Source organism: Megalops cyprinoides, chromosome 12, assembly GCF_013368585.1.
Source record: "Megalops cyprinoides isolate fMegCyp1 chromosome 12, fMegCyp1.pri, whole genome shotgun sequence".
In the NCBI taxonomy this organism is placed as follows: domain Eukaryota; kingdom Metazoa; phylum Chordata; class Actinopteri; order Elopiformes; family Megalopidae; genus Megalops; species Megalops cyprinoides.
The window spans coordinates 12,585,155-12,609,315 of NC_050594.1; the positions used below are offsets into that span (position 1 = coordinate 12,585,155).

A 24,161-nucleotide genomic window follows, 5' to 3' on the forward strand; every position below is an offset into this window, starting at 1 on the left:
ACATGTCAAGTGTTAAACGTGCCAGGTGTTAAACTGGCTGTGTGTTAAGAAATCAAGTGTTAAACATAGCAGGTGTTAAAATGCTTATTCAACGCGTTGGGTGTTTAACACAATGGCTGTTAAATGAGGTGGGTGTTAAAAACATCAGGTAACAAACAGGTCAAATGTTAATTTGAGTTAAACAAGGTCTTATATGGGCAGGGTGGAAAGTCAGGTAAGTGTCAAACAAAGGATGTTACACGTGCACTTCATTAAACTGCTGCATATTTCCCAAGGTCTTCTTTCCATTCAGCTCCTTTGATTTTAAAAGCTGCACATGTACTGGTGCCGTCAGCTAGTTAACCATACTACTGCTGTTGAGTAGCTAAACATACAGGTGCTGTGGAGCTAGTTAGATATATTAAATGTATACCTGCTCATCTACCCCTGCGGGGGAATGAGATTTCTGAACCATCACTGCGCTGTCTACTGTCAGATTGAGAACCCCCATTCATACCCTGCCCGAGGCCACCATGTCATTTTTTGTCCACCTCATTGTCCAGAGAATGGAACTACTGGGATTTGGATGCCTTTTATGTTTATCCCTGTGTTAGCATTTTAAATATTTATCAGAATTTTTCTCGACTGCCTTTTCCTCAGGTCAGGGAATAACTTTCCATTTTTTCCCAGCTGGCTGTTTTTTCCTTCTGTTTTTGATTCCCTCAGGAAAATCCACTGTGCTATTTGTAAAGCGCTTTGTGACAATCTGAATTGTAAAAATGACAAATAAACTTGATTTTGCTTGACTTGACTGACAGGCAGCTGAACACAGTGGCGCTGCCGGGTAGTTACACATACAGGGAGCTGCTGAGGCGTGGAGGGTGTGGGTGTGGTTCTAGCAAACGATAGCCAGGATTAGAAAGGACATGGTGGCGGCCCAGTGAATAATTCATGTCACCTCTGTCTCTGTCTGGTATCTGCCCTACTGATGCCATTTGCATGGAGCGTCTGATTCTCCCTAAGAGGCTTTGACGCCGCCTTGTGAAAGGTATGAGATCAGGACAGACATGGATATTATGAGAACGCTTTTTTTTTTCTTTACAAGAGCAATGACGCATTTTTAATAAATCAGAAAAATTACCAGAGAAATAAATCCAGGCTGACTTGAAAAGACTCCTCTAATCTCCTGTTTAGACTGCCACTTCTCTGCTGCTAGGCTAATGCGTCCAGCATTTGCATGGCAACGAGGCGGACGCTAATACGATGCCACAGCAAACAGCCAGTGATTTCTAAAGAGATTAACCAGCGGAAAAGAAAACGGCCGAGCAGCTCTCAGCGTGGTTACTGCAGACCGGGACCACACTGTCACTGCAATGCCACGCACCTCCCTCCATCTGTCATTGGAGGTGAGCAGACCCAAAGCTCGATTTAAAGTCCACACATGACTGCGTCTGTGGATCTTTCAAAACCACGGCTATGACTTAAGCGGGCCTTCTTTCAAAGGCAAAATGAGGTTTAATCTATGTGGGAGACCTGTGCTCCATCAGAACAGAGCCGGAATCATCTTGGCACTGTCATTACAAAGTTCATTTAGACTTGAAAAAGAACTTCCACACGCTGAAAGAGCAGGTCACCATAGCGATAAAGCTGTGACGGGCCCACCATATTTAAATGTTACAAGCCCTGCAATCTGCCCACACTGGGCCCCGCTGTTAGGGCTCATTAAAGGGAATCATTCATTTTCTCTTTGCTCTACCTTTTTGATTTCTCCAAAAGGCCATTAAGGAAACCGCAGGTGTTCCCCTCTTCCCTACTCATGTGGTCACGGTCACAGTTGTGAGGTAAAGAGGCGCGAACGCTCACTGCTTACTTTTGCACGTCGGCAGGGTGTTGCTCCACTGGCCGTTGGGCTGGCAGTGGGACTTGACCGCCCCCTCCAGCACGTACCCCGTGTTGCAGACGAACTGCACGATGTCGTTGAGGTTGAATTTGGTGCCCTGCGTCACGCCGTTGGTTGGGTTACCTGGGTGACCGCAGGTGATGGCTGCAAAAGGACGCAGAGAAATAGAGAGATGACTCGCATGTCTGAAGAGGCTTGGCTAAATGAGAGTGATGGAAAATAATACAGCATAGCTGGATGTGCAGTCCAGCTTTCATAAATTATACAACAAGTGAAAGAGGAGAGGTTTGTGTCTGAAATTGCAATCATGCTTTAAATTCTAATAGGGGTATCTGAATTCAAACATTTTAGATTTTGTAAATAAGGGGAAATTCGTGTCCCATCTTGTTTTTTTCTGAGAATGCAAATCGTGGAGCATAATTCTCAGCATGCGGCTGGCACACCTTCCAAAAACAGGGATCAAAATCTCCACAGTGGCGGCACAAACTGTCTAAGTGAGTTTAAGATGAAGCAGCAGCTTTGACACTATGTCCCTGGAAGAGAGTAATAAGGCTGCCTACTGTAAAATACGCTCCAGGGGCAAAAAAAAGAAATTACGTGGCCAAAAGGTCTTTTGAAAAGCAAATTGCCCAGGAAGAAAAAAATCAGCCCTAAACCATTTTTCCAATATTGTAGTAAAAAAGGAAATCTGGAGGTGAGGATGTGTGCATTAAGACAGGGAGACACTACAGACAGACTGAATGGTGCTTCCTTGACATCTTCACCACTGAAAAGGCTGCAGATGCCAAAAGCAAGACCTTGACATTTTTTTTTTTGCCAAACTCTGGAAAAAAGGAAATGGTTTTGAGGCTGCTAGAATTACTGTAAGACCTGAATGAGATCCAGCCATAGAAAACACACAAAAGGGTAAGGAAATTGGGTAGGGTAAGGACTAAATGTTACCAAAATAATAAAGCATGTGTGTTTGCACACTTTCTCTTAGTCTTGTGTGTGTAGTGGGATACTTTTTTGGACTTTTTGGGCATTTTTCAGTTTGGATCTGGTCTCCAATATCTGAACATTGACAGTGACCCTGCATAACCCCATTCCATGTCTCTGTAATTAGGACCCACAGGTTTCCAATCTCCACCAGCAGGGACACTTACGGACGCAGACAGGAGCTCTCCCCGACCAGCGGTGGTTCTGGTCGCAGATCCGCACCGACACGCCGATCAGCCGTAACCCCGGGTTACACTGGTACACCACGCTCCCACGGTAGTTATAATTTTCCCCGATGATCTGTCCATTAACTATGGGCTCAGGAGGACCACAGTGACCCGCTGGCAATGACACACACACACACACACACACACACACACACACACACACACACACACACACACACACACACACACATACACACACAAACACAAACACAAACGCAAACATACATACAAACATGCAAACACAAACATAAACAAACATGCAAACACACACACACAAATACAAACATACACGCACACACACAGCACACACACGCGCACACACGCGCAAACACACAGCACACACACAGCACACACACACAAAGGAAGAGAGAAAGAAAAAGATGCATATCAGAGTGACGGATTGTCAGTACAGGAGCACGTTATACAGGCAGCGAAAAAGAAGGGAAGAGAACAGGAAGCACAGGGGAGATGTGAAAGAAGAGACACAGGAGGCAGGGAGAAGATCACACAGAAGCAGAGACAGCTGGGTCGTGCCAGGCAGGGTACACATACCAAGACACCGGACCTCAGTTCCACTCCAGAGTCCACAGGACAAACACTCTCGGACTTGTGACCCCACCAGGGTGAAGCCCGTGTTGCAGGAGAAGATGGCGGTGGCTCCGTACACAGTCAGGGTCCCAATTTTATTCCCATTGGCAGGGGTGCCCAGGGCCCCACAAGAGAGAACTGCACAACAGAAACCAAACACATCAGCTACACCTACAGCCAAAACACCTCACATATACCTACAGACAAAACACCAAACTATACCTATACCCAAACCACCTGAGATATATCTACAGCCAAAACACCTCAGAAACACCTACACCCTAAGCGCACCCGCTACACATACAGCCAAAACACCTCAGCTACACCAACAGCTAAAACACCTCACCTACACCTGCAGAAAAAATTCTTAGCTACGCCTACACCCAAAACATCTAAGTTACACCTACACCTAAAACACCTAAGCGGCACCTATATCCGAAACACTCCAAGATACACCTACAGCCAAAACACCTCAGCTACTCTGACACTCAAAGTGTGTCAGCCACATCACACCTGCTCCCCAAAACAGGTCAGCCATATCATAATCAAAACAAGTCAGCTACACAGATACCCAAAAAGAATAAGCTACAGTGAGATGCAAAACACATCCTTCATCCAGAACTAAAACATTTCAGCATCATGAAAAAAGCAACACACAGACTTCATAAAATATGCACCTGTTCATCTGTATTCCTAAAATGACAGTGTTTGATATTGATATTGATAATAATATTGCTTAGTGTTTTGTGCCTGGCTGAAGAAGAGAAAACTAAATGCTTATTACTTGCATATTTTGTAGAAAGCAGAATCACTCAGTTGGGCCCAAATTGTATTGATTTCACTCCAGCAAAAAATGCAAAACCCCAGCAATAAAAAAGCTTTACAGAGCATCTGCCCAGCAGCTGATTGCATGACCTTACTATTACAGCCCAGCCAATGAGCAGCTGTCTATGGTTATTGCTTTAGTCCAGCCAACAGAATGAACTCACTGTTGCAGGAAGGCCTGGGGTTTGGGTAGTCCCAGGTCCCGTTGGCCTGGCAGCGAATAACCCGCTGACCCCTATAATAGTAGCCAGGGTCACAAGTGAGCATCAAGGCAGAGTTGAACTGATTGTGGATTCCATAGATCAGCCTCCATCTCCCATGAGGCACTGCAGAGAGGCCAATATCAGGGCAGGTCACCACTGAAAGACAACAGAAAAAGGTCATAGCAGAGCAATTCTCAGATCCAGAAGTATAATTGAGCCATGACAGGTTCCACTGGTACTATGAATTGTATTTCTGCCCCCTATATCTGTGTAGGTTCAGTGCTTTTGTATTTACTTTTTTTGCTCCCCTGACTTGCTGGTTCCTCTTGACCTTGTAAAAGTGAGGGATTCACACCTTCAACTCTGAGCTGGAGAGGCTCTGACCTGCCCACAGTCCAACCCCAAATCCTCACACTGACAGACAGCAAGGATGGATGGTTGAGGCAGTTTTTTAGGCTTCCACCATTTTTAGATATTCCCCAAACAGAAGATGGTGTGGAACGCACATTTTTAAGATACCCTAATCTAAGCAAATTCAAAGGTCACAACTGATGCATCCCTCTCAAAACAGACCACAAGTTCATTATCATCATCACTCTTCTCTTTCACCTAATACAACAAAAAGTGCAAGCACACTCATTTATTTACATCCATATGTGGGTACTTTGCCTGGTAGTTGTTTTCCAGGTGGATATAATTCAGTCTTTTATCCATTTTATCTATGTGGTATGCTTTGTTAATTTATGCATTTTAAGAAAAAATTACAGTATAGCTACACAGCTACATGTATTTATATAGCTATCACATCTTGGTGATTAACCAGATAATTGTTAATTAAGCAAGTTAGCTAGCTGGTTAATTTTTACCCAGCACGAATCTAGATAGCTAGTCAGACTTTTAACATTTGCTGGCATCTGTTCTCCCCTAAAAAATGGGCACCTGACCTCTTAAGTGTATCCTAAATTCACTTCTTTTTTTAGCCAGTTACCTAAGTAGAACCGCCTTGGTAGGATGCTGTGGAGAAAGGATGTGGGCAGCAGAGTGCAGACTTTTGTTTGGAACACAGGGGTCATGATCCCAGACTTACCAGTGCAGCGGGGCGGGGTCTCTCTGGGGCTCCACCTCCCAGGCTCCTGGCAGGTGATGGCCTGGGCATGGCCGTCGGACGTTCGGAAGCCTGAGTTGCACTGGAAGATGGCCGTGGAGCCCAGGGTGTAATCTCGGCCCAACACCGTACCGTTAGCTGGGGGCATTGGTATGCCACAGGACACCACTGGGGAACAGAGGCACACTGTCAAATACAGTGACACTGGGAAGTAATGGCAAAAAATGATGGTAAAATTCTCCATGGTACTCTAAGTGACAGAACCACTGAAGATTAGCCAGCAGTACTGTGTGATGCGTCAGGCAGCAGTGCAGTGTGTAAGGAACACTATTTTGTGTATAGTGGATCACCATGTGGTGTGTAGTGTGCAGGGAATACTGTAATGTACTGTAATGTAATGCATAGAGAACACTAAGCAGTGTGTAGTCAAAATTAGCGTATAAGAAATGTTATGTAGTGTCTAGTGGATAGCAAACACTATTTAATGTGTACTGAACACTGCAGTGTGGAAGGAATGTGATGTTGGTGTAGACAGAAGATGTAGTGTGCATTTTACAGCTAATGGTGAGTGGTGTACAATAGTTACCAGAGGGCTATAGGACCCAGAGACTGTATCATTGAGTGGATTACTTACATTTTCTCTGGTAAGAGTGCTCGTTTTAGAATCCTTGCAGCATGTATTAGGTGTGAATCAAAGTGAGACCCCCTTGATACTTATGGAATGCCATGTAGGTGTGTGACTCATTTGGCACACAAAGCGTATAGAGCTTTTTTTAGTAAGTTCTCACTTGTGTTGTTTTAAACTTAAATGGACTGCAAATGGAAGTATTCCCTGAGGGAAAAGCTACTTCCCTCTTATCATGAGCAACTAAAAAAGGCAGCAAATCCCTTGGTAAGAAATGTTCGGGAACAGAATTAATACAAAGCAAGTGAAATGATTAAGCAGTAATATGGTCAAGGTGCTTAGAGAAAATATCAGCTCAGTGTCTGCAAACTAACAATACTTTAGGAAACCATTTTAAACAGCACCACAGACAGCAACACAAAACTCACACAGAGCAGTGGGAGGGTATAAGCTGAGCAGTCTCACCTTGGGAGAGTGTACCACCAATACAGACCCGGAAGGGTGTTCTTCTGGAAGAATATACCACCAATACAGATTCTGGAGGCTATTTTCCTCTTGGAAGAGCATACCACTAATACAGACCCCGAGGGGCATTCTAATCCTGGAAGAATGTTTCACGGATACAGGCCCTGAGGGGTGTTCTTACCTTGGAGAACGGGTACCGGAATGTTCCACTGATATAGGCCCTGAAAGGTGCTGTTAACTTGGCAGAGTGTACCACTAATTCATGTCCTGAGGGGCGTTCTAACCTTGGCAGAGGGGTACAGGAGCACTCCACTGATACAAGCCCTGGGGGGTTCGCGTGCATGTGGCGGTGCTCTGCCCAATCAGAAGGTAGCCCTGGTCACAGCTGAAGCGCATGGTGCTGCCCAGCTTGGTGCCCGTCAGGCTGTGGATTGAACCATTGGCAGGGGGGCTGGGGGGACTGCAGTATGACGCTGTAAAACAGAGATAAGTGAGGCAGAGATAACTTACACAGTTTGAATGGTGAGAGCCATTGTATGTCTGTTTCTCATGAGCTAAGATCAAGCGACAGCCTTGTTTTCAGATTTTCATCACCGCAGTGAGTTTTTGTTACACTTTATATTGAATAGACAAGCATCATGCTGCTATTACACAGATTAGCTCTAAGCAAATGCAAGCAAGTGGTGTATAACTGCTATGCAATTTCACACTGTTGAATGGAAGGTGTAATTAAAGGGTTAGGTTTGATTGTGGTTTGTGGTTAGACTGTGTTGGTATGAGGTAAATGGTTGTTTTGTGTTGTTTTTTATAGAAAAGGGTGTGCCTTTCCCCCTTAACTTTGGAGTGGATAACTGTACACAACACATAGGAAACTTGCCACACTGGCACATCCACTAAACCCGCACAAGAGTGCTGAAGGACAAATACAAACATCAGACACACGGCAGAGGGTTGGACAGATGAGCACTGATCTTCTGTGTAAACTGTAGATGGATTTACAGTCGGACATCTCTCTCTTCTTATTCTTTTCTCTTTTGGATTGTTTTTGTTTTCGTTTCCCTTTTTCAGAAAATAATAAGAGAGCACATGTGGGGGTTCTGCCGGGGAGCTGGGGAATGCTGATAACTGTATTGTACCATTTCTTCTGTGATGTTGGGGGAATATTAAAAAATTCAATAAAAGAAAACAATCAAGAGGAAACAATCAAGAATTGTCTTTGATGTTACACTATAAATGAGCAAAAACAGTTCTTCCTGGGGTAGTAAAGAATATTGTGATAGCAGTAAGCACAATGCTCCCGAAAGGTATAAATGTAAAGCTTATCCTTTACCCATGGGAAAATACACACTAATCCTCGCCACTGCTACACAACCAACGCTTCAGCCTGCACTTATTTCTTCTATTGACAAAGACACCACGGACCAACTTCTACATTTCCCCGCCTGTGCTCGGAAAAAGCACCCTGCCCGGCTGATCCTCTCAGGACCCAAAGTTGAACAGTTTGACTCCGATTAAGGGTTCGATCTGAGACTGTAGTTATGGGCAGGATGAGGGGGGAGGGGCCGGGGATATTCAGATAGCCGGTGAATCTGCTCAAACCATAAACTCTTGTTCCAATTACACTGTAACAAGATGTGAATGCAATGTAATTACTCCACTGGTATCCATTAGTCACAGCAGCAATTACCGAGATGAACCCCAACTTAGTATAAAGTGTTACCTCCAGTGTCTCTTTACAGAATGCCTGCAGAGGGTAAGCACTGATGGACTAGTGAATGTAAAGTGGTAGAGGGCATTTGCTTTAGTGTTGGTCATTAAACATTAGGACAAAGGGAGAACATGCAGAATGGAAAGCGTAGTTTTTATGTTTGGATATTTGGGAATATCGTAATGGTACTATAATGGCTGGCAGACGAGGCGAAGCGAATGCATTTGCGTTTGATTTAAACGCCGAGGCAGTGCTGGAACTGATGACGGAGCGCGGAGCAGCGACACTGTCATGCCGAAGATAATATCTCTCACCATGGAATGGTTTCATTTGCCCCATTACGTTTGATCAGTTTGACTACATTACGTCTCCATAAATATGCTAAATCTGTGACTGTGCTGGAACCAACAATTCTCTATAGCAATTGAAGGATTTAGCCCTGCATTTAAATGATAGCGCGGTATAACAGTTTTGAGAGATCGGGCCGGCGTTAGGAGTCGTGGGGCTCCCAAGGAAACAGGACTGTAAAAATACGAAATCTAAATATTTTAACTGGAGTGTTTTGTCTTTCAGTTGTAATTTTGGGAAGCCGAAGCGAGGGACCAATTTTTGAAATCACAGCTCATGTCCAACATGGCAGGTTAAATAAAAGGCTCTCAGCCCAGGGGAGGAGGAGCCAGATCTGGCTCCTGCATTTTCCTCTCTTCCACTTGCGAGAGCATCCCAGAGTAGCTGGAAATCAGGGTATCGCGTCTCAGTAACGACATCGGCTTTTTCAATCAGAATTCAGCATGAGCCCCTGGAGGTACTTCTCATCTTTGACCGCTTAATCGCTAATTAAGACCATGCCCAATAGTCAGACTTCAACCTTGGTGCAGAGGATGTTTATATGCGTGTGTGTGTGTGTGTGTGTGTGAGTGAGTGAGAGAGAGAGACAGAGAGAGAAAGAGAGATGCTATAGAGAGTGGTAGTTGTCTTACAGGTTTTTAACTGAAACAGCTGTTTTCTCTCCCCTTGTCTCAAAACTGTTTATGTAAAAAAAAAAGACTGCAAATGTTTAGACGACAATGAGTCCTGATCTAAAGTAACTCTAACAAAGAAGAAAAAAACCCATAACTTCAACCCATAACTTTGCAATGTCATTGTGATGTCCCACTTAGCTGCTCACCTGAGTAGCGAATCCGGAAGCCCTTGTGGCCGGAGGTGTGGTCGGAGGTCCAGTGCAGATAGACCTTATTGGAGGAACTGGTGATGCTGAGTGGGGAAGAGTAGTTTCCGCTCAGCGTGGCAAGGAGGGGACTTTGACGGGAGGGACCTTCAAGGGATAGAAGCAAATACCAACCCATCACCCATGTGGCTTCATCTCCGAGACAATCAGCGATCATATGAGCGATATGATCACACAGGGAAGTGTTCAGCGGCATACACAGTCCCTAGTGAGCTATGAAAATGAGATAATTTGCTGGGGACTAATTTGCTTGGAGTCTACAGTGCCCCGCAACAGTCGTTGATTGATTTGAGAAGATACTTCTTTCAAGCACCAGGCGCCACATCCCCATTTGCTTTGCTGGAATTACTTAAGAACATAAGAAGTTCAATGACAAGAATGGGACATTCAGTCCAAATAAGCTTGTCATTATGCCCATAGTCTAAAGCAAAGTACTTACGCACACATACAGCTCCTCACACTGGGTGATTTCCTTTGATTAGAGCCTTTAAATCCTTTAAACCGACAAGCATTGGTGTGGAATACAGATTTGTTCCTTCTAATACAGATCTAAATCTGTATAAATGCAAGCCTGAGGCACAGAGAGTGACATTGTGCTGTCACAGCCACGTACCAGATGTTCTGCCTCTGAACCATACACAGGTCATGACATCACCATGACCTCTCACTGACCCTGTACCCACACATTGCTGCGTCCCTAGATCTACAGCTACTGTACATCTCAGGGCCTTTGGACTGGGCCGTAGCAGATTATATGAAGGGTCTGACATAAACTACACGAGGCCTTTAAGAAGAACACAACCAACCGTCAAACATCTCCATCTGGTCAAAATGCCGGCTGGTCTGGAAGAGCTCAATGTTGAGGGAGATGTTGTACCCCGGCTCCACCTGAACCAGCCAGGAGCACGTCTGAAAGTGGGGGGCGCTGGTGCCCGGAGTTTGGCTGCGGATCACCCCCGTGGAGTCAGTCAGAACCTCGTTTGTGGGACAGGTCACTAGAAAGAGGTCAGAAACGGGACGTGTCAGATCAAAGACCTGAGTAATGTATAATTGTCGTAAAGCCATGAAGCAAAGCCTATCCATTATAAAAGCTGTACCAAGCGTTTATGACACACCATATCAAATAATGTGATAATTCACTGCAAGAGATCAGAAACATTGTAAAATAAAAATGAAAACATGGGAAATCTGCTATTTTACAGAGCTATACTAAACCTGTAGTGTACACTCCTGGTTACTGGATTGGTACTTTACAGAACTGTGCTAAAAATAGCGTACACCCCTGGCTAGGGAATTAGTACTGCCTGAGCTGTAGTGTACACTCCTGTCTCGGGCATTAGTACCCATTCCGCTGTGCTGAACACTCCTGGTTAGGACATTAGTAACTAATGAGCTGTAGTTTACACACTAGGTACAGACATTAAGGTAGTGCCCTGAAGGTTGCGGATTTAAATATGAAAGTGAGGCTGAACGGGACGAATGTTAAGCCGGTAAGTAATGCAATGTGATAGAGGTAATTAAATCAGAGCCCACCGTGACGCGCCTACCCAGGGCGGAGGCTAATGCAGTCACAGTGATGCTAATGTCCCACATGCCCCCAGCCCAAGGGAGAGAGCGCTTGTTCATCACCATTCTGCATGTCCTGTCATTTGTATTCCTCTCAAGGTAAACGTGACATCACGGAACAGCTCGACCTTGAATTAGCAGCCGTTAAGCAGTGCCCCGGCATTGAAGGAATCGTCCATTTTTGGAGCCCTCTTCTCCCTGGCAGCTGCAGGTATCACCTGCACTGTTCCAGGCTTCAGGTGGGAAAAAAAATAGCAAATAAAAAAGAAAAAAAAATCTCTCACGCAGAGTCACATGATGACGTAATGATATGGGCTCCAGGAATCAGAGCCTTGGCTGTAGAGAGCTGTGTGACTGACGTGGAGTTGAACCCAGTGAAAGCGTGGGCAGTGCTGTAACAGCACTACAGGGGTGGGGCCCTTCTACCGTCCCTCAGGGTAGAAATACTCAGCTCCTCTAATTCAGGGCATTATTGTGAAATGGATCTAGTCCACCAGAGAACGCAAGACGGTGTGAGTACTCATGAAATGTCTATCACCATTCCCTCACTTCTCCAGCTTCACTCCCTGAGGGTGACCATGAGATGGTGTAACCCCACACCTTGAAAGGGTGTGACAGCACAACATGAGGGGGGTGGGGCTGACCCTGAGGGTCCTGTCTCCCGGTCCTGTCTTTGTTTCAGCACCACGGATAGCCCCATGCTTCCCTTTCAGATACTGTTTTTTCTGCTCATGTTCTGTGTGTGTGTGTGTGTGTGTGTGTCTGTCTGTCTATGCGTGCAAAAATGTGTGTGTGTGTGTGTGTGCTTGCCTCACTATCTGTCTGTCTCTGTCAGGGTGCACATATGCAAGAATATGGTATGTTTACTATTACAAACTCCCGATATTGAACGAGGAAAGATATGCACAGGTAAAACACAAAATGAGGAAAAAATGAAATGAGCTTTATATACAAGCTCACTGTCAGTGAATGACAGAGTTGCACTCCACAGGTCCATGAATCCCTGTCTGAAATGGCTGGCTGCGTGTGCTGTGTGCATGTGCTGACAACATGTTGACTGTGTGTGTGTTGGCTGCATGTGCCGAGCGTGTCTCATTACAGCATATTGACTGTGTGTGTTGACTGCATGTGGTGACAGCAAGTGTATCTCTTAACTATCGAAGCATGAAAAGTGGAATTACAAATCTGTGCCAAGTCTTTCCGAGCGCATTCATTTCCAACAACACTACCCCCCACACACACACACACACCTTCCCTCAACCTCTCTCCCACACACACTCTATAAGGACACCTACGCACACACACAGTCCTCCACACACCAGAAAGAGGAGAACATTTCCTCTGCACACCGCATTCATTTTTAATCAACATAAGCTGAGCGACGATACCGGGGCGACCGGAAAGGATTCAGCATTACATTAGCTTTATTGGGATAATAACGGCCGTGGCTGAAAACGTGGAGCGAAAGCGGGAGAGTGTAGGTGCGCGGAGAAGCTTTCACGCTGTCTGCGTGTGTGGGATTACCTCGGAAAGATTACAGATGTGATCCTGAACAAAGCCTCCTGCAGGCTGTCGCAGAGCGCGAGGTGTTTGGCATTGCCGCCATGTACGGAGCAGCTGGCGTATAACCGCAGGTTTAATGCCCTCTACGTTCAGCAGTCCCTCACGCGCGACGGCAGAAAATTCATAACTATCACCATGGACACGGGACCTGAGGGGCTGCCGCTGCACGGCTTCGGCACAGGGGGAGCTCTGTGTGTGTGACTGTGTGTGTATGAGAGAGTGTGAGAGGGAGCGTGCACGCACGTGTGTGAGAGAGAGAGAGAGCGAGAGAGAGAGAGAGAGAGAGAGAGAGAGAGAGAGAGAGAGAGAGAGAGAGAGAGAGAGAGAGAGAGAGAGAGAGAGATAGATGAACAGAGAGCATGACATCAAGTTTGTGTGTATGTGTGTGTGAGACAGAGGATGTGTGCTTGAGTGTATGAGAGAGAGAGAGAGCAAGAGAAAGAAACAGACAGAGCATGAGTGTGTGAGAGAGAGGATGTTCAGACCTATCTCATGGGTGCATGGGTGTTAAAGAACAGGGAAAGGAACAGCTGCTATCTGGACTTCCTCTGCATGTAAACCCCTCTGCCCTTTCTCACTCCTATCATCCTTCTCTCCGTCTCTGTCTGTCTGTCTTTCACCCCTCCCATTCTTTCTATCTCCCTGAAAATGTGGCTTATCTTCCATCACTGAGAGAACAAAAGCCTGGCCAGAGTCTGATCACAGGCAGTGTGTGTGGGGTCGTCCACATAAGCCCAGATTAACGAGGCACACGTAATTAATGACAGGGCTAATTAGAGCAGACTTGGTGCCGAGTCTTGGCTGGGAAAATGTGGGGGGGAGCTTGTGTTTCTGCTACAGAGAGAAGATCTGGAGCTTTTTCTCAGCTGAGTTCAGAGACCTTGGCTTGTCTCACCATAATTAGTTCCCTTTACCTTGTGTCTGGAGGCTTCTCATCTCTGTAATGAAGAATTTTCAGAAGCTGTCCCATAATGCACTGCCAACTGCCTGACATCAGATTAACATGACTATCATTGCCTGCGTGTCCACATGTGTCTATATGCATGTATGTGTGTGTGTGTGTGTGTGTGTGTGTGTGTGTGTGTGTGTGTGTGTGTGTGAGTGAGTGTGGGTGCATGCGTGTGTGTTTATGTATGCATGCATGCGTCCATGGACATGCATTCCTATGTGTGTGTATGTGTTATAACCACAGTAGCACTGTCTTTGTCTGAGATACTTTTATTTCTCATTTCCAGGCACACTCTCCCACTAAACCCTAAACTGGAACAACACGTCGAAGAGATGCTTAAGTACTCTCAGAAAATGACCAAAATAAACCACTTACTGGGGGTTAGACAATGTGTGGAGTCAACACAGAGAGAGCGTGTGGGTTTGTGAGAGAAAGGTAGAGAGAGAAGCAGAGAGACAGAGAGAGAAGGGCTGAGACAGTGTGTGGGTCTGTGAGGTGAGCAGATTCTATCAGCTGAAGAGCCCCAGAGGACAGCAGCTCAAATGAAACGACCAAATTATAAAAAAAAATAATGAAACAGAAAGCAAAAAAGCAAGCTAACAAAATTGCAGGAAGGTAATAAATCACCAGTACACTTAAATGTCACAACTCAGTGTACCAACCTTCACAGGACGGGGGCGGTCCCTCGAACTCCAGGTGAGTCCCCAGTCGACAGGTGAGGATGTCGTTCCCAGTCATCCGGAACCCCGACAGACACCTGTAGCGGACGACGTCACCTGCGCAGGACATGTGGCGTCAGTACGCGGCATGACTCTGCCCAGACAGATCCTCGTTTTCAAAAGAGGAATGACAAACAGAAGCTCTGCAATGTGCCACGCTACAGCCCAGAGTTTCCTGCCCCAGTCTTCCTCTCCCTGCGCAGTATTTCAACTCTGCCCCTCCAGATTCTACTTCTGAATCCCCAGATTCAGCCCTTGTTAATGTCAGAGCTCAGGTTACCGTTCACGCCGTCTGATTTCTCCAGGCCACTGGCTGATACGAGCCGCAAATGCCGTGGAACAGATTTAAATGTTAATCATCTTTGCTTTTAATTTCTCCTTCTCCCCTTCTCTTTCACCGAGTCCTCAAACAAGTGCACTTACTGTGGCACATAATCGATTACCCAAGCCACCAGGCCGTGCCAGCAAGCAGGGACGCCAGAGGGCCAGAACCTTCCCTGACCCCCCTACGTCCCCGCAGTCATTGACGAGCTCAGGGTGTGAGAGTTCAAACGCAGGGACACTGAACTGTAACTGAACACGGTGTAGGCAGAAACAGGCCACAAGGCAGGGCCGCCCCTACAGAGGGCAGCACAGCAGGCACTCTGCTGTGAATAAGAACCGAACCGGTGCACCTTCGCTCAGGCGTTAAAGTGATCTCAACAGATACAGAACATGTTTATACGGACAGACGGACAAATAACTTCAAATGGCTAGTGTTCCCGTTAAACCCATTCTGGTCTATGTATCAGCTCCTGTTTCTGTCTAGTCCTTTAGGTTTTCCTTGAGCACAGTGCACTGAGCTACAGAGAAAACCTAGCAAGGTGGTCCTGATGGTGTTACGATGTCAGATGCAGGGCGAAACGCAGCACTCCTACTCACCCATTCTGAAGTCTTTGCTGCCCATCATAATTTCTGCATTCGGTACAATAGGAGGTGGTGGACAGTACTGAAGTCTGTAGGCTGGATTGGAAAATGAACATTTTAAAAAAGATATGAATTCTGTCTTTTACAGAGAACTCTTTCATCTCTTTCTGTTTGAATGTGTGTAAACATCATCATCCACCATCCTCTCACATGGACATGCTCTGAGCTCCACAGAGTCCAGTCTAAATCGCCTACCTTGATAGGTGATTCTGAAAAGCCCGCCTCTCTCTGTTTCACTATGGAAGCGGATGAGGACTTGGTTGGAGGTGCTGCTGGGGGAGTCGCCCTGCTCTGCCCTGCTGAACACTCCCAGTTTTCGGGCACTCTCCTGGGGTCCATCCCTGTGGAGGGGGTCGGAACAGTGGTAGTGGCAGCGGGACAAGGACTCGGGCTGTGACCACAGGGAACTGAGACTCAGTGGAACAGTGATTCAATGACTCAGTTGCCTGTGACTCTGTTGGCTGCAACCATTGACTCAGTGGGTTGTGACTCATGAAAAAGTGGCCCGGAGGGCTAGGATTCAGTGGGACAGTGGGGCAGAACCGTGACTTGGTCACTTGGTGGTTTGTGACTCAGTGGGATGGGACTTCAGGGAGATTTAGATTACAGATGATGATTTCAGGGTGTGGGGTGTAATGTGAGGCAATGTGACTTTTTTGGGTGTCAAACTGAACGATGTGATGTTAACGGGGCGTGGCTTTAGGGATGTTCCACAGCAGAGACCCTAGAACCCTGAAGAGCCTCTACCATTGGTGTCAAAGGAAAGCATGATGTCTCCTTAGCTTTCTGTCTTCCTCTCTCATTGAATACACTCAGTATTAAACCAACGAGACCCAGAGTCTGAGAATGAGATGAAGATCCAATTCTTACCAAATGGTGATGATGTCATGGGGCCCATAGACCTGGAGGAGGGTCAAATTGAGCCGCACCCCCAAGCCCGGCGTCACGGTGATCAGCCAGGTGCAGTCAACAGGGCTGGGGCACTCCTCAGGGTAGCCTGGAGAGAAGATGGTTCCGCTGTTCGCGGTGATGTTTCTACCGCAGGGAGCTGTGGGAGTAACACCAGGAGAGATGAGCCAGACTCTGGACTTGGGGGTCTCTGTTACTCCAAGCGTAAATGTTCAGGGGCAGATAAAGGTACAACTTCTTACCCCAGGAGATGATAATTTAGGGAAGGAGAGAGGGGGACAGTGGGGAACACTGGGATTAGGAAAGGCTAGTTGGGCTAACCGGCCTGAATGACCTGTTCTCATCATGAAACATTAACGGGAAAGGGAACTGGCAAACCGGAAAAACACAGAGAGATAAATGATAACGTTTTCCTTTCTAATGACCTACTTTAGAGTTTTTGCTTATAGAAAATGGAAGAATAATTCAATTTAAGTTCATTGGAGAACTTGAGTTCCTTTCTCAACAGGAATGATGTTTCATCAAATGCAGCGAGGCGTCAGAGCCATCTGCAGAGCCGTCTGCAGTTGGACAAAGCAATCCTACAGCATCCCCTATTCCAAATGCAGGGGGCCACAGTGATAGCCCATTCAGGCTTCTCTGAAGCTCTCCCACCCTCAGCCTTTGATCTGCCTCTCTCTCTCCACTGACAGGCAACAGCTTGCCAGAGAAGCAGACCACCTTGTATTATCCCTCTACATCTGAAAAAAAAATTATATTTTCTGCACAATGGCACTGCGGCGTGAGATTTCGCCATCCAATCTGAAGTCCATTTGAGCTGGCTCAGTAGCACACACTCACTAACTCTCTGCCATTGGAGTAATACTGGATTCTCATTGTTACAGAGACAAGGGCTGTGTTTCACTCTCCTCTCTCCTCTCTCCAGGTGAATATCTTACACCTTCCCACCCCTCACCCCCACCCCATACCCCACAAGTGTTTTGATTATTGGAGAGGGGAAAAAAAAAGAAAGACTGAATTCTCTGCCTGGAGTCTCTGTCCATGGGCTACCTGGGACAATCGTTCATGCAACTGTCCATCACTGTAACACTGTTAGTGATACCAGCAAATTGACACAAAGGTTCCAGTTCAGAAGGTTCCAATCACAGGTAGCGCACTGTTATTCCCTTGAAGACGGTAATCAAACTTCAGGACATATCCATCTTTGACAATGCGTAAGGTGTCAAAATGTAAGCTCAGTCATCCTCAGTATGAATTTATTCTACATAAATGAATTACATTGTGCTATCGCTACAAGAAGTTTCTGTATTATAGTTGCTCTATCTTTTACATTACTGTAATGCATATGTTATAAATAATTCTATTACTGCACTGTAAAGGCTATAGCTATTTCTATTACTATACTATTGCACACTAGTTATTATAACTATTTCCATTACTGAAAACTGTGATATTTTTACAATTTTCTATTAGTGCATTATTGTTGATATTTACTGTTTATTTTATTTTATTCACAATTCTAATATTTTCATTTTTAAAATATTAACAAATTTAAACATAAATGTTAGCTCATTTGACATATTGTACTAGAATTAGCAGGAAGCCAGGTCACATATCTAGACTCAGAGTTTCACACCCAACATATTATGACATATCTAAAAAATACACTCTATATATTTCGACACGTACCAACAGTACCAACAAAACAGAGTATAACATAATATGATACTGATGCTATTTTATATACATATGTATTTGCAATATATACATATAATAAACAGTCACTATGACAGTGATCATATGAAAAGGGAGTATGAAATCAACTGTAATTATAAGGAGTAAGGGGAGAGAAATCACAGACAGGGGAGGAGTTACACAGAGGGCGGAGGCCTGTCCTACCTTCACACCTGGGAAAGGGGTGGTCCCAGCTGCGAGTGGTCCCATGCTGACAGGTGAGGACCGAGTGGCCCAACAGGTAGTACCCTGGCTGGCACTCAAAGGAGATGGACTGGCCCACATTGTACCCAGAACCCACCACCACACCATACCGGAAGGGCTCTGGGTCAGGGCATTCCTGGAGCTCATAGGCTGATGAAAGGGAGCAAAGCAACCAATCAATCAATCAGTTTAACTAAGAAAAACACAATGGACCAATCACTGAAAATGAACAGACACTTGAAAATGATCTTAAACCTAAGAAAGATGCAGGATGTTTCCATGAGCAGAACAGTGGTGGGTCACTGTAAATGTGTCTGAGGAACAGAGATCTAACAGTATCAGTAAATGACAGACTAAATGTGGTTTTCTCTGTCAAACCAACCCCACATAATGCTACCAGTTCAGTGTCCTCCCCCTCACCCTGGTATTTGAACCTGAAGCCCGGTCTGTTCTGGGAGTGGTCACTGTGGAAGTACACTGTGGTTTCATGGGAAGTGGTCAGCACTGAGGGTGGGATGTCCTGTCCAGTGAACCGGCCAATCACAGAGCTCGTTTCAAAGGGGCCATTGCGGATCTCAAGGAAGTCGTGGTTGGCCTCGGTTGAGAAGTTGAGAAAGTGTAGGTGGGCACCTGTGTCCGAGTACAGAGAGAACATCTGTAGACTAGATCAGATAGACCACAAGAGATACTAATTACTTATGTTAATTTAAATTGCACATTCCAGATAAATAGCTAACTATTCCTATGGGCAATTTTTAATATTTTTTCCTTGTAACTCACCACTACAGAGCCAAAGGTCAACTGAGTTCTGAAAAATCTCTTGAAAGTAAAACTTTGTTGTGGTGTCAGAGTTGCTTGAAGGATCTGTATGCATGCACATGCATGTGTGTGTGTGTGTGTGTGTGTTTATAAGAGAGAGAGCATGATGCATGGACTTTTACGATCCCTGTTAGATATAGACAAATATTCAAATCACATTTTAACTGGGTTCAGCCAGCTGTCACAGGTAATTGGTATTAGTCTAAAACATTAATAGAATAAATTCATCATAGCATAGTCAACATTCTGAGACACCAGCATTCCAGCATTCCAGTTTGAGCACAAGTACCACTGACAACCACTCAAATCCACAGCCTCACCATATCCCACGGGCAAGTAGATGCTCCAGGTGCAGTCACTGTTGCTAGGGTAGTTTCCTGGGAAACCTGGACTCAGAATCCAGCCTTCCATCTCCTCACGAATTCCCCCACATTCAGCTGAGAGAGAGGGAGAGAGAGGGAGAGAGAGAGAGAGAGAGAGGGGGAGAGAGGGAGGGAGAGAGAGAGAAAGAGAGAGAGAGAGCAGAAAGGTGCAGTGGTTAGGGCAGCAGTGTGGAGCAGTGGTCATAGTAGTAGTGTGGAGCAGTGGTCATGGGTAGCATGATAATACAAGCTATAACCACGAGGGTCAAAGAGCAGGGAAGAGGACTCCATGATACTGCTGACATCATCTGGGGGATTTTTGGCACCCCCCACAGGCTCTGGCCTGAGTGTGACCTGTGATGTAAGGGTTTTACTCAGCACTATGATAAAGACACACCAGATCAGGTGATACAAAGCAATTTCAGATCAAAAGATCCAATCCCTAAAATCTCTTATTTTCATTTGAAAAGAACATTAGAGGGTATTCTGGGGATCACCCCGAAATAAACTGCTGTGTGTTTCTTTCTACTAGGCCTCCAAAGCCTGACAATCCTCCCTGGAGACTTTATCTTCAGAACAAGATCCGCACTGATGTAAAAAGGGTTTCAATACTGTCACAGTAGCAGAAATGCCAGAGCCAGATGATGGCAGCATGGTGTTCACCAATGTCAGTCAGGAAAGTCAGACCAGGAAAGGTGTTCTTTAATGGTCTTTAATGTTATGGACATATCTTTATATCTTTATAAAGTATATGACTTATTTGATGTCTTGATGGAAGGTGTGCTGTACATCACAAATGTATTGTTTCTGCCCATATGACAAAGTAGAATTTTATGTTGTGGATCCATTGAGTGCAACATGTTAACATAGTAAACATTACTCAAAACATTTTATATAACTCTGTTTATTATACAACATTTTTATTTTCATTTCTTTTTTGTTTTTCTTATGCTTAACATCTGTTTGCTGGTTTGATAGCATTAGATACAGTTTAATGAGCTGGTTATGAAATAATAAGGCAGTTGGAAATGCAGATCCACGCAGAAGAACATTTTTTATCGAGAAGCGTAATTGTTGTTGTTAAACTCCATAATATTATGCATGATCCATATCCATAATCTTTCTAATATCCATTCTGTTTACTGCCCTGACCTAGCTAACACTGCTAAGTGGCTTGTACACAGAGTGCCAGTAGGCATTAGAGGAATCAGCACTGAGCGGAGGAGGCAGGCACGGTTGGGCAAACATCTAGAATTGGTATCTGCCAAGAAAATCTCAGTCTGGTCCTCACCAAATAACAATTCTATTTCAACAAAGGCTGACGTGCGTGAGGATGGACCGCCGTTTCCGCCGTTTCCATCGTTTCCATTTGGAATGCTTTGTGAGTCTGAGCAGGCGCCTGGCTCAGCACACATTAAGTCTTAATTTTAAGTCAATTCAAGTTAATTTAAGTAAATTTAAGTTAATTCAATCACATTAATCATAATAGTCTTTATTATATGTACTACCAAAATAATAATGCAAATAAAAAATAATAAAAAAAGCAAATGCTCATGATACAGAAAGCAGAATATTTATTCCTAATGAGATATTTCACAACTTGGAAAAAGGTGTCTTGCATTAACAGCCATTTTGACAATTACCAAAATAGCTATATTAAATATTTTTTTCTGAATAACTAAGCAGTCTAAATTAATACATGACAGTTAACACTGAAATTTGATGTTGCTAAATAAAGCGGACACAATTAATATGTGATAATGTAATAAGAGCAATGATTACAACTATTATATAAAATAAAACATATCCTTTCGATAGTCAAACCTAACTCCATTAGTTAGTTGTTAACTTCATGCGTGGGTCTTAATCACTTATATGAGGTATAGAGCCCATAATCCTACGAATATCTCTTTTTATTACTATAAGGAATTGATGAATTAGCTTGATAACTGCTACCAAACATTGTATTTTGACAGCACATTCAGCCTTTCAGCTACCTTCAGCTAACCCCACAAGCCTCTTAACTAAGGCTAAGCTGTTCTATAGCTGAGTGACTGCTATCATCAGAGAGAATCAAAGCAGGACAGTGGCTGGGGGGGACCATGTCAGTGCAAAGAGGAGGAAAAGTGTTACTGGCCTCTTTTTGGCTGATGCAGACAAAGTGGTATTACTGCTTCTGTTAACAACTTCAGTTTCATTTTTGACACTAGAAGATGCTGGTTTTCCAGGTGTTACTGTTGAAAAGCATTTGCATGCTATAATGCTCTTCATTAGAAATGCAAATAGGCAGATGGAGCAAAGATTTGCATGGAGACAAGCTGTTGAGAAAGGAACAATCAGGCCACACCTGTCTATCTGTTAAACTGTGTGTGTGTGTATGTGTGTCTATATATATGGTGTGTGTGTGTGTGTGTGAGAGTATTTTGTGTGAGTCTATTTATGTATGTATGTGTGTGTGAGTATTTTGTGTGAGTATTTATGTATGTATGTGTGTGTGTGTGTGTGAGTATTTTGTGTGAGTCTGTATGCATGTATGTGTGTGTGTGTGTGTGTGTATGTGTGTGTGTGCACGTGTGCATGTGTGCACATATATGTATACATAAATCCCATCTTTACCGATGCAGAGTGGAGGAGGAAAGTTCCAGCGTCTCACGGTTCCTGGCATGCAGGAGACGTGGGCATGTCCCTGGAATCACAAACGCAGGGATAATTAGTCAGCTTCTCACTTCATTTATTCCAGACATTCTTTAGTCCAGCATTCTGGAGCTGATTTCACTTTCATTTCACATTCCCATTCCATTCTACTTGTGTCCATCTGCTGCAGCGAGACAGAGGAAGGGAAAAAAACCTGGCAAAATACATATTGATCAAACACACCACAGCAATAATGCAATCATTACCCGCTGGGCACAAACCAAAATGAACTGTGCAGAAGAATCATCAGGGTGTGCTCGTGTAAAACCTGCAATTCCATTTGTAAATTTAACCGCACAGTCAGAATCTGTCACTTCACTAATCAGATTATGCGGTGATGTCATTGCTGGCTGTCAGGTGATCTGTGATGTCACTGACCTGCAGTGTGTAGCCTGGCTCGCACTGGAAGGACACTACGTTGTTCATCTGAAAGCGGTCTCCGATCTTAAACCCGTTCATTGGAACCTGCGGCTCCGGGCAGCTGGTGAGAGGCACCGCTGTGGTGGGTGGAGATGGGGTCAGAAACAGTGCGTTACACCACAGCGTGTGAATTCTGCTGAACTCAGAGCCAACAATTTTAAAAATGGAACATTTGAGAATCAATGCAGTTTGCTCTTGTGTGCTGTACTGAGAACCCTTATTCATACTGTTACCTGAATATCCTTGCAAAGGTAGCTACGTAAAACAATGCCATTTATGATTTGAAAAATAAGCCCCTATGGGGAGAGATGCATTCTGGGATATACGTGTGATCCTTACTCTTGTACTCCAGGTGGAAGCCGGCCGCAGACACACTGATGTCAGAGAAGAAGTGCAGGTGGAGCTGGTTAGAAGTGCTGTTCAGAAGAGCGGGCACGGTCGTACCTGAGCACAGACAGCCAGAGCAACAGCTAGCAATACAGTAACCCACACTCAATACAGGAAAAAGCCCTTAGCACAAGAGCATCACTCAACATAGGAGCCAATCTGCCATACAGAAATGCACATTCAAGACAGGAACTATCCCTCAGTTCAGGTACCCATACTCAGCTACAAGAGGCAGTCCTCACCACAGGAAGCAATCTTCAAAACAGGAAGCATCACAGAAGAGAGCTCGTCTAATTTTTATTTAATTTCAATCAATGACCAGAATTTCAATCAATGACCAGAATTTCAATCAATGACCAAAGTTAATTAAACTCAAAGCTCGGCATGACACAGGAAGCCTCCCCCCCCACACCCCCATCTGTTCATGTTCTTTCCCTCTCCCCCTTCCGAGCAGTTCTGCCATTTGTGTTACAATCTCATTTTCTGTCCAAGCTATAGCTTCTCCTCCAGAAATAAACCCTAAGACACCCAGAATTCTCTCCACTCTGAAAAGCGAACCTGATTGAAAATTCATGTATTCTTGGTCAGTCCCCCCCATTTTTCAGAGTACCGTTCATGATGAAGTGAATTTCAAAAGCGTGAGTGCGTGCATTTCTACCCACATAAACAACACTTTGAAGATCACAATCCAATGCTGCAGCCCAGACAGTACACTAGAGAAATGAGAGTCGTGATTCTTTTTGCAGTTTCCTTTAGTTTCAGTCGTTCACATTCAGTGCCTTGGGGTGCTTTGACTGCTTGTGTATCTGTAAAATTACACAGAGCTGTATTGATCATTCTGGCTTGATAATTCTTAATAAACCAGAGACAGATAAGATCCTATCTGGTTTCAGACCACTGTCTCACCAAGAAAGAGTTTTTGATCATGTGCCCAATTGCAACATTAAAAATCTGACTTCAGGAGCTGATAATACTGTCAGACTCAAGCACGCACTGATCTCTGCTACATCCAAATTTGCTGCAATGCTTTGTGGGTAA

General features: G+C 44.8%; 1 protein-coding gene across 1 annotated transcript in view; it reads right to left on the bottom strand.

Annotated features, from left to right (window-relative positions):
* The window catches only part of LOC118786567 (CUB and sushi domain-containing protein 1-like), a 159,322-nt gene that overhangs the window by 15,442 nt on the left and 119,719 nt on the right, over positions 1-24,161 (bottom strand). Inside the window, exons 37-54 of the mRNA XM_036541696.1 lie at positions 23,076-23,180; positions 22,695-22,813; positions 22,239-22,308; positions 19,581-19,697; positions 18,862-19,071; positions 18,403-18,591; positions 16,465-16,642; positions 15,790-15,935; positions 15,550-15,630; positions 14,572-14,685; positions 10,638-10,826; positions 9,772-9,918; positions 7,180-7,368; positions 5,788-5,973; positions 4,662-4,856; positions 3,637-3,810; positions 3,025-3,198; positions 1,850-2,023 (exon numbers count right to left, since the gene is read on the bottom strand). Of these exons, the coding sequence (XP_036397589.1) occupies positions 1,850-2,023; positions 3,025-3,198; positions 3,637-3,810; positions 4,662-4,856; positions 5,788-5,973; positions 7,180-7,368; positions 9,772-9,918; positions 10,638-10,826; positions 14,572-14,685; positions 15,550-15,630; positions 15,790-15,935; positions 16,465-16,642; positions 18,403-18,591; positions 18,862-19,071; positions 19,581-19,697; positions 22,239-22,308; positions 22,695-22,813; positions 23,076-23,180 (2,757 nt within the window). The remainder of the gene's footprint in view (positions 1-1,849; positions 2,024-3,024; positions 3,199-3,636; positions 3,811-4,661; positions 4,857-5,787; positions 5,974-7,179; positions 7,369-9,771; positions 9,919-10,637; positions 10,827-14,571; positions 14,686-15,549; positions 15,631-15,789; positions 15,936-16,464; positions 16,643-18,402; positions 18,592-18,861; positions 19,072-19,580; positions 19,698-22,238; positions 22,309-22,694; positions 22,814-23,075; positions 23,181-24,161) is intronic.